Below are 10648 nucleotides of genomic sequence, written 5' to 3'. Positions count from 1 at the left end.
TAAACTATTTGGAAATTTACACAGAAAACTGATACTGGTTTCTTTGGGGCTCGGACTTGAAGGAGGGCTAGTGGTGTAAGAAGAGATTTACATGTATGGCTTGGTATATCTAAATTTTGAATGGTAGATATATTACTTTCACAAAAAAGGATGTTAATGAATAAATCTTTAAAAAATTATTAAAATTCAGTAAATTCTCTATTAACAATAATTTAAGTCTACATTAAGAAAGAAAAGCTAAAGACATCCATGGGGGAATTCAATGTGTTTTATTTCACCAAGCAAATGATTTCTTCCATGTCCAATTAAACTTTAATGTGATAACTACATTTTGTTTTCTTACACAGAATGAACATTCACTGTAATGACAGTTTCATCATGCTAAAATCTATTCACAAACCTACAATTTGAAAACAAAAGGTGCATTTCTAGGAAATTTTATATATAATACAAATGAAAAGCACACTAAATCATTGAATTGTCAAACTACACCATATAAAACCAATCAACCACCAATATTCAGGATACGTTAACACTATTTTTGAGAAAGAACATTTTCTTTATATTTGACTGAGCTTTGTTCAAGAAGAATTTCCATATTTTTAAAAGTAATAAAAGTATATACAATTTAGTGATGGTCACAATAAAAGGTATTAAATAGTACAAATAATATTATAAAACTAAACACCATATTGTCTATAAGTTTGAGCCTATGTGACGCAAGAACTAGGATTCTAGAACAATTTTGCTTTAATTCTGTACATAGAAAATATTGATCAGAGGATGGTGTTGACTTTTGTTGATACATGCTGCTATTTGTGTTTGGAGTAGAAAAAATAAATACAAACATTTTCAGCAGGCAAACCATCTGTCTAATAAACTGCTTTAGAGATTATTTTAGAATCACACACATTTGGAAGAATAGCTTTCTAAAAATGAATAAAGTTGGGTGTCAATTATGTTGGATATTTTGATGGTTATTTTTGCTACCTTGAGGCCCCCTTTTAGAACAAAAAAATTTACCACCACTTAAATAATAAATGATATTCTCACATTCTGATCAATGACCATGTTTATTTGGATAATAGTTTTTGGTGGTGGTGGTGGTACTGGGACTGAACCTAGGCCTCTAATCATGAAAAGCAAGTGGTACCACTGAGCAATACACACGAGCCCTAATCTTAGTTCTTAAATTTCAGTCACTATTAAAAATGGCCTTGATTATCTTCTTCGTGAATTGTTAACTACAAATAAAACTTTTGGAGTACATTCTGAGTAGGTATATGGTGTGATTCTTGTTTTTACCTGGCAATATAAAAATGTCTTAAAAGTAAGTGAAGAAGTAAAAGTTGTGGTTTTTAAAGGATTATGAGAAATTTTTTAAGATCCTCCCATCTAATTTTTAATTTGGAGAAAATAATTTTAAATTATTCTAATAACACTATCCAAACATACAATTAGAAAATAATTATTCATCAAAAACTTGCCGCAATTATCTTTATAGACCACTGAACATATGAACCAACATTCATTTAAAAGAATATTTGAAAGGAAATTAATATAAAATGAATGAAAACAGACATCTTAGATATTTTTAAAGAATGTTGATTTTTGTTTATATTATACTCTTTTTCCTTTCTTGACATAATGAGCACCTCTCCATCACACACATACAAATATAAAAGAGAGGGTTCTGGCTGAAAAATCAATATGATGTGAGATATTTTTTAAATGACAATAAATCACAGAACTTGATGATTGAAGTTAAAAACTAGTCACATTTGTTATAAATTTCTCATAATAACATTACAATTTCTACTTCAATTTTTTTTTCTTTTTGGTGGTTTTATCCCTCATGGAGAAGTTTGATCCTTCAAAAATGTTTCTTACATTGTTTAATTTGCCACATAGACTAGAAAATTAGAAACAAAATAGTAATCAATTAAATAATGTAAGATTATATTTAAGTCTATAATAACTTAAATAACTTCCAAACAAGTCTTGTCTGGAAGATAACAATATAAACCTACATGCTCCATTGCTTTAACTCCATCAAAGATCTTTAGGGTATAGATTATTCACTGCAGTTTCCTGAAACAAGAGAACCAAGATCAATGACAGGTATCAGCAAGTGACAAATTTTACAATCTTAAAAAAAAAGCAATTTCACTGGAATCATAAACCCATCATTTTCTCTGAGTCACTCGTATTTTTAATTAATGCTTAGATGCCCTCTTCCCTATCCATTATCTAACTTACATTTCTTCCGATGGCATTCTCTCACATGCATTTACATGACTTCAACTATGTGAAAGTTATGAACTGGAATTTGTTTTCATATGTAAAATCATTGACAATCAGAAACCTAAACCCGCTAAGCAGGGAAAAAATACAGTGTTACTACCCACATTCAATTGAGGGATGTAACAGTTCTACTTCTGTAGCCACCACATTGATTTTGAATAAAAGATGAATAAAGATATAAATAAAATCTGGGTTAAGTTAAATATTTATATGCACCATGAGGACCATGACATGTCTAGTGCTAGTCAATATCATACAAGAAATGCATGCTCATTTCAGTTCATGTAAAACTCACTCCAGGAGTGAGTAATCACCTTTTCTCAGGAATTTTTCATGGGTAAAAATTCTTTGCTCAAAATTTGATCATTGAAGACAGAGCATCATTGTTACTGGAAGCATAAGCCCCATGTATGAAAACATTATGACTCTGGCAACTGATTTCTCCTGTTTCTACTTTTCCGGCTATTGATGAGAGCCTTTAACTTGCCGTAGTCCCCTCTCAATTTTTGTGAATCGTCCCCCTGTTGATGTTGCTGTCGAGTGTCTTTGCAGTATTGATTGATCATCTGCATTTCTGAGTGGCTGAATGCCCCCATGATGTCCTTCGGGTGGAAAGGTAAAGCCCTCACAGAGCTGGCCCAGGTCCATGGTGACCACTTGTCTGTCACAACAGCCACCATTTCTGAATCTAAAACTTTGAAGTTGATCTTGGCTATGGTCTGTTTGAAGCTGTTTTCTGTTGCAATACAGTGATACAGTCCTTGGTCAGAATCTTGAACAGAGCGGATCAGAAGTCCTTGTGGAGTGGCTATAATACGTTCATTTAGCTTAACCTAAGAGAAAAACACATCAAAGTTCAAACAAAATGAAGATTATATTTTCTAGAAAGATGCCTGACATACGAAAAATTGTTGACTTTCACAAATTTGGCAAAACCATTGTGTATGAATAGCTTCCTTCTCTAGATACAAATTTGTGGTCAGCTCCATTGCCTTTTTGCATAATAAGATCTTTGTCATAGAGGTACTCAATCGGTTAAAGAGAGGGTGAAAATATCCATATTGGAAAAACAAAGTACATTCCCTTTGGATAGAAACAGTTTCATCACATTCAAGTTCAGAATTCTGGTTGCTTTTGGTATCTGTATCACTGATGACATAAAAATGAAATTCATAGATAATTTAAAATATTAATTTCATCCTGGAATTCTTGTCTTTCATTTTCACACACACACTCATTTGTTTGTGAAAAAAATGAAGCCATTAAAAAAAAAGTTGATTCTTTTACTTTTGTCAATGAATGAGTTTTCTAAATAGAAAAATTCATAAGCAAAAGCAGAATTTTGAACATTTACACTGCCTTTTTTAATTTTCTCACCTATAGGGTGTCTAAAAAAATAGCTGGAAGGACATTGTCTTATAAACCTTCCAGGTGGATTTACTTTGGAAGGTAAGGCAATAAAAAGCAATGGGTTAATATTTAATTACTGTCTAGGTTTAGGCTGCAAAAATGATCGATGATTGAATATCAGTCAAATGCCTGAAATCCACGTTCTTTAGAGTTCCACCTATAGTGTTGCCTGTCAATGAAGACAAAAATCTACCATAAACGTGGTAAGATGTTACTTGCCATATATACTGTAGAATATTCTTTCCCTGAGGGAAAAAAAAATCTGACCAAAATCAAAGAAGTAATACATAAGAAATATTTTTCTAAATAATAAAATTCTGAGGGTCAAATCAAAGACTGATTGTTTTTTATAAAAAGCAATCACCACAAAAGCACAAAAATACAAGTGTAATGAAAGGTGGACAACAGAATTGTGTTAGAAAAGAGAGAATCGTTACAAAGAGGTAAGAAAAACAATTTTTGAAATTATTTAATTTTTTAAGTTTAATTGTGCCTCAAAATGATTTACACAATTAAGAAATGTATTTGAGAATTAAAGAAAAGAAAGCCTTTCCCATTTGTGCAATATGATAATATTCATAAAACATGCCCATAATATTTATTGCAGCAATTTATTTTCTAGAGATTTATCATGAGGCTATATTTTCACAAGTACGCAGATATTTGTTTATGAATTATTTTTGGTAAGAAAAACAAAACAAAATATAACCTAACTAGTAGATGACTCAGGTGTATTCATACAATGAAAGATTCTTCAGTAAAAAAGCAAGAAAACAAGGTAGCTTGACATGTACCAACATGGAAGTATATGTATGTGTGTGTGTGTGTGTGTGCGTTGTGTGTGATTTTTGGACTGTAGGAATAAATAATGAGTTAATATATTACTCTTCATAACTTATATTCTGAAAAGTAGGATGAACTATTAAAGAGGAAAAAGACATTTAGTTCTCACTTTATGTTTTTCACTAAGAATTATTTGAATTTTGCTTCCTAAGCTTTAGTCATTTCTCTTACTTTAAAAGAGTTCAATTGTTACACATTGGTAATATAAGAAATAAGCATATGTTGGCCTGAAATAGTAAGAATCAGGATGAATTTCATAAGATATTGATGGTTTATTTAAATTAGAAATACACAGAACTGGGTTCTGCTTAAATTATGAATGGTTTCATGATCATTAAATTATTCATTAAGTTAGATTAATTTTTATCAAAATCTTAAATTATCCTATTCTTGCTTTGAAATTGAAAAATAAAACAAAATAGTAATAGTTCAGCCTACATTCTTGAGCATTCTGAAATAAAAGAAATAAAACCGTACATTTTATTTTAAACTTTATCATTAATTTCTATTAATATATATCAAATGTACTATTAAATGTATACACATATTTATATAAAGTTTAATTTTAAATCTGAGAAATTAATTTACCTGTGTAATATATTAAAATTTTTATCGAATTAAATAAAAAATATTTTATCCATATTAAGTAATATGTATTTGAAAATTAGTTACCTAATTTAAATACTTTCATATAGGCATTTTCTGAAGGACTGTTCATGGCCACTTATTCATGCCCCAGCCTCCAAACTTTTTCTATATGATAATCATTATTACACATGTGACTTCTAACTCAGGATACTTTGCAAGGCAATTGTGATTATATTCCATATCCATTCAAAATAATTTAAGATTAATTAGACTGTAGAAAGACAGACTTGTCTGATGATAGGTTTTATAGCAAAACAAAAAAAAAACCTCAAATAATTTTTTTAATTAAAATATGTGTAAGTATTATAGAATTCTGGGGAAAAGCAGTCTCTTAAGTATATCTAGAGCATCTTTCCTTCAGATAATTAAATGTCCTCTTACATAAATTGTTCCTGTTCTATGGTTTAAAATTCCAGTAACATAGGATACACAATTCACTAAGCTACTCATAACTCTTCTGGATAGGTAAGTCTGAGAACTGGAAAGTATATTCCCTTATGGAACCAACATTCCAGTAAATTAGATGCAATATCTGTTCCATAGCTGTAAGGGCATACATCCTGCATAGCCTTAATTATCTTAGTATGTACAAGTAAAATTACTCACAACAGAAGAATATACACCAATGCAAGAGGTTCCATTCTCCCCTTGGCTCCATTAGACATTATGATGCACTAACAATGGTATATTTTAGACTACCCTAAGCCTTTATGTACATACATTTTTTTTTCATTTTTCAGAACAATGAGACATCAATATTATGGAATTCTTTGTGTAAAATATATCACTCTATGCCATTTTACAATGTCTCTATTTTAAAAGTTCTTTGTAATCAGTGAAAGGTTATAGTAAGTGTCCTTTTATTTGAAAATCTGGACTTTTTTTTCATATCACTAAATAAAAGCAATGTTCCCATAAACAATGATTTCATACACTGCCTGAGTGAAACTGAGTGAGTTATGAATAATAAAGCAATGGAAACATTACTGCAGAAAAGAAAAGTGCTCTTTGCCATAGGTTATAGTTCAGTGTAATTTCTTGTTGGGGAATATTGAACTACTTTTAAAGCCCTCTTTTATCTTGTGAATCACACAAAGGTGCATTTGTGTGAGAACTTGGCTTCTGGATTTGCACACATCTTGTTTCTTTTACGAATGCTTCCTTGCATCAACACCACTGTCTTAGTGCCCAAGCTCTTGTTTCAGTCACTGTGTTAGAGAGGTGGGCAGGCAGAAAAAGAGGATTTCCAATTAATCCATCAATTCTAAGGACAAAGGATTTTAAAGAAGGTGGCACTTGTCATCTAGATGACATAAAAAGATGTTCATATGTCTTTCCTTTTTTGTTTGATCTGCATCTCACCAAGGGATGCTGATTTAATGCTCCTGGCAAAGCCCTGATTGATTGCTGCTCGGCTGCATTACTCACCTCTTTCCTCCTGTCTTTGTCTTTCTGTAGCAACCACTTGATAGATGCCTGTGGAGACTTGGGGGCACACTCAAGGAAAGTGGTGTTATTTTTTACTCCATACTGAACAATTTCAGCTGCATTTCGATATGCTGAAAAGCAAAAAGAAAAGGAAATAACACAACGGAATTTAGAGCACACTCTTCAATATTTATCTCTTCAAAATTGTGATTAAATATGGCAGCCCACAGAAGGTGATGACAGCACCTTAGCAAATTAGTTTACCAATTCTGTTCAATGAAAAGAAAAGGGAGAAAAGTTAATTAAAGCTATGTTGGTGAGGGAATCAAAGTTTGCTCAGGAATTAACCTACATCACTGTGGACACTTATGTATTAAAACATTCTTGTCAGTTTTTCAGCTGAGCAAACGGAGGCTGTGAGTTATGAGGAAATACAGTGTAGTGACAGAGTTAGCAACTACCAGGTGATAGTATAGCTGGGATTGTCCCTTACCAAAACTCATATTCAGTATGGGATGGAGGAAACTGAGGAGCACAGAGAAAGGGCATAAACTATAGCATGGCTGTGGTTAGAGGCAATGGCCAAAAATGTGGTCCTTGGAATAATAGGAATCTGGTATAAAATCCTAACTTCACCTCCCTGAAACAAGTTACTCCATATCTTTATTCCTTTGTTTTACCCATTTCTAAAACACGGATTATAGTATTTTTGCACATTTAATATAAGTATTAAATTTGGTAAATCATTTAATATAATTGTGGTAGTTGAAACATGAATAGAGTCTTCATAAAGCAGGAGTTTGTGAATATTGAGTAAGATAAGCACTAAACTCAGGTTATGATGCGAAGTCATCCTCAATGCTCCCCAGCACTCTACTTCCACTGTTCTTACCACTGGAACAACTGCTGTAGGGATGAGAACTGACTTGATGCATTGGTCCCCTTACTGAGATGAAATGTGAAGCACTGATTTATTTACCAACTTTGACCACTGTTCACTTTTAATACCTTTTAGATTAAATCCTCTGCATTGAGTCAGTGGATTTCCATGTCTCACATCTTGTCTTCGGCTCCTCCTGTAGGTGCAGAAATATGTCAAAAGTGACTTAAAATTATATTTGCAATTATACCATGTTTTAAAACATTGCATTTTTTACAAGCTTTTGATTGCCTGAGATTTTATTTAAAAATATTTGATTATCTGATGCAGGTATCTGACACATTTGATTTAATACATCAAAGATAGGATGAATATTAATCCTTACTTTTCAATCTGAATAAATTCTATCCCTCCCCATCTACCATTTGTGGTGGAATGGCTATGGGTCTTCTATCACATGCATTTTCTGGGTTAATACTAGGTTCCATAATTGAGTATATAAATTTTTATTTTAGGCTCATTTACCCCTAATTTTCTAAAATGTAGCTTTCGAGGCATAAATTCACTATGATTTTTCCTTTTTACAAAGGTCAGAATATACTTTTCTTACAAAGGTCAATACTTTTCAGATGTATTAAAACTTTTCTCAAGCAAGTGATACGGTGATAAAACATGAACATTTAATATAAAGTCAAATAACATTTTTCATTTACTAAAATAAATATTCCCTCTCCCTCAACTTTTTATTTTGAAAAACTTCAGTTCTACAAAAAAATTGGAAATATGAGTATAATGAATACTTATATACCTAGGTTCACATATTATCATTTTTGCCACATTTATTTTCTCTCTCATATGCAGACACATACTGTGTATGCATATATATGAAAACTTTTGAAAAATAAATTGCAGCCTTTTGTACTTTTACAAACATTAGCACATACCTTCTAAGTAATCTCTCTATGTAACATTATAATACTAAAGATATAAAAATTTATTTAGCATCATCTAATGCACATTGTATATTAAAATTGTCCTAGTTGTTCCCAAAATATCTTTTATGGATTTTTAAAAATTTATCCAGTATCCATTCAAGGTTCACTCTTTGCATTAAGTAGTTCCATGCTACTGGTTCAAGCATTTTAAAATTTTAGCTCTGGTCTTCGTAAGTTGGTTGCTATTTAAAAGTTTTAAGTTATTTGCATTTTAATTATTTAATATCCTGATTCTGAGATTCACTGAGTATCTTAGTTTCAATTGTATTATACCTTGTAAAAAGCAAAATACAGCAACTGAAATTCCCTGAGCAAGACATAGTGGATAAGAACATGGCTGTAAGTAAGAAGGCAGGGAACTTTTTAAATGTGTGAATGCTTCCTGACACAGATGAAAATTATGCATGAATAAGAATATCACTTAATAGGGTTATATGCTAATCTTAATTAGCATTTTTATCTTCTAAATTAAAATACTCAGCAAGATGAACAGAAATATTAAAATCAGTAGTTATTAAACTTACAAAGCAAAATTAATCTCAAAGTCATTAATAATATAACATCTCATTTTAAGATTACAGAAATAGTTAACATCTTATGTACTCATTATATTGTATGCATCCCCTTATGGAAATACAGGTATACACTTTTGTACCATTTAAGTATTCCTTTCCCCCCAAGAGGCTGCACATTCCTTCTATAATTTTATATTTGTATATAGACATACAAACAAAAGAGTGGTAGTGTTAGGAACTCTTATGTCAATAAATATAACATATCCAGTTTTACTGTATTGTGTTTACTGTATTTGAAATTGCAGCATTATTTACTACCAGCACACTTGAAAGTATGTATCATACATATGTCATATCATATGTGAAAGTATGAATGCCACATGAAGTTCTTATAGCTGACCTGGTCATTTTTAGCCTTCTAGACAAACAATGGCATTCACAGTCTTTAAATTTATAGTTCTTTGATTGACACTATGTAATGGGTTACTCATTGAGAATATATGAACTCTCAAGCTGGCTTGACTTATATAATGTGATCAGCATGAGTCTTCTGTGTGTTTTAATTCCCAGGAAGGCATTCATGTAGTATCACAAAAGCTGTAGCAAAGTAGTATTACATGTAGGATTTGGGATTTGCCTCAAGTTTTCAATGTTTTATTCATTATAGTCAATTTATTTGAATAAACAATGCAAATATTCTCTCCTTTTATAGAAAAGATATTTTCTTGGAGATTGAACTGGTAATTTTATCTTAAAGTTTTTAATGATATCTATGAAATAAGAATAAAAGACATTAGCCACTCTAGTGAAATATATGATACAAATGCACAAATATTTAAGATATTAGAAGGTAGAGAGAAAAAAGTTTAATATGTATATATTGATTAAATTTTCTTCAGAATAGAATTAAGACACTGCTAGAGATGATCTAGATAGTTCTTTAAATGATTATTACTTTCTTTCTCGTTCCATGACACATGGCTGAATACCAACCATGTTACTGAAACAGTAAAGAACATCAAATACCTTCAGTACTTTGCTTTTCAAAAAGACAGTATTAAGTTTATAAATTGTGGTGGTAGGGGGACAATTTGTAGTCAGTGTTTATGCATCTCAGAAAAATAACTGGGGTTGAAATAGGTGGAAGAAATATATGAATTATTTCATAGAAATTTCTAAAATATAAAAATTAACTGAAATAGAAATTATAGTCTATACATAGTGTGAAATTTTACTTGAGAAATGTTCTGTTTGCTAAATAAAAGCAGTGACTGGCCAAAGCCAAAGTGTTTGCAGGAGATAAGTGCTGATCTCCATTTCCTTCCCTCACGTTACACATGTGGGATTATGGCAAGATTCAACTGGCAGTCCGGCATCTCTCTTCCTTGGAAAGGGCAATGTGTCAGCTTTCTTCAGCACTGGAGATACAGACTGAAGTTTGCATGCCAAGAGTTCAAGATGCCAAATCTTGAAGTTCCTTACCAAGAGAAATTTATTGCCTTTTAAGTGCTTAGTGATAGTAATAAGTTTAAAATATCACTGCTATTATATTTGGGAGTATAAAGCATATATGATTGAAAAATACCCAACAGAAAAGTGACCATAAAATCATTTTTAAATTTGAG

General features: G+C 31.3%; 1 protein-coding gene across 1 annotated transcript in view; it reads right to left on the bottom strand.

The window, feature by feature from the left end:
- Window positions 1-250: 250 nt before the first annotated feature.
- The window catches only part of Sema3c (semaphorin 3C), a 157432-nt gene continuing 147034 nt past the window's right edge, over window positions 251-10648 (bottom strand). Inside the window, exons 16-18 of the mRNA XM_047560600.1 lie at window positions 7642-7709; window positions 6634-6764; window positions 251-3137 (exon numbers count right to left, since the gene is read on the bottom strand). Of these exons, the coding sequence (XP_047416556.1) occupies window positions 2724-3137; window positions 6634-6764; window positions 7642-7709 (613 nt within the window). The 3' untranslated portion in view covers window positions 251-2723. The remainder of the gene's footprint in view (window positions 3138-6633; window positions 6765-7641; window positions 7710-10648) is intronic.

Source organism: Sciurus carolinensis, chromosome 8 (assembly GCF_902686445.1).
Source record: "Sciurus carolinensis chromosome 8, mSciCar1.2, whole genome shotgun sequence".
NCBI classification, from domain to species: Eukaryota; Metazoa; Chordata; class Mammalia; order Rodentia; family Sciuridae; genus Sciurus; species Sciurus carolinensis.
Note: the sequence above shows the minus strand (reverse complement) of the source record. Positions and strands in the feature narration are given on the sequence as shown.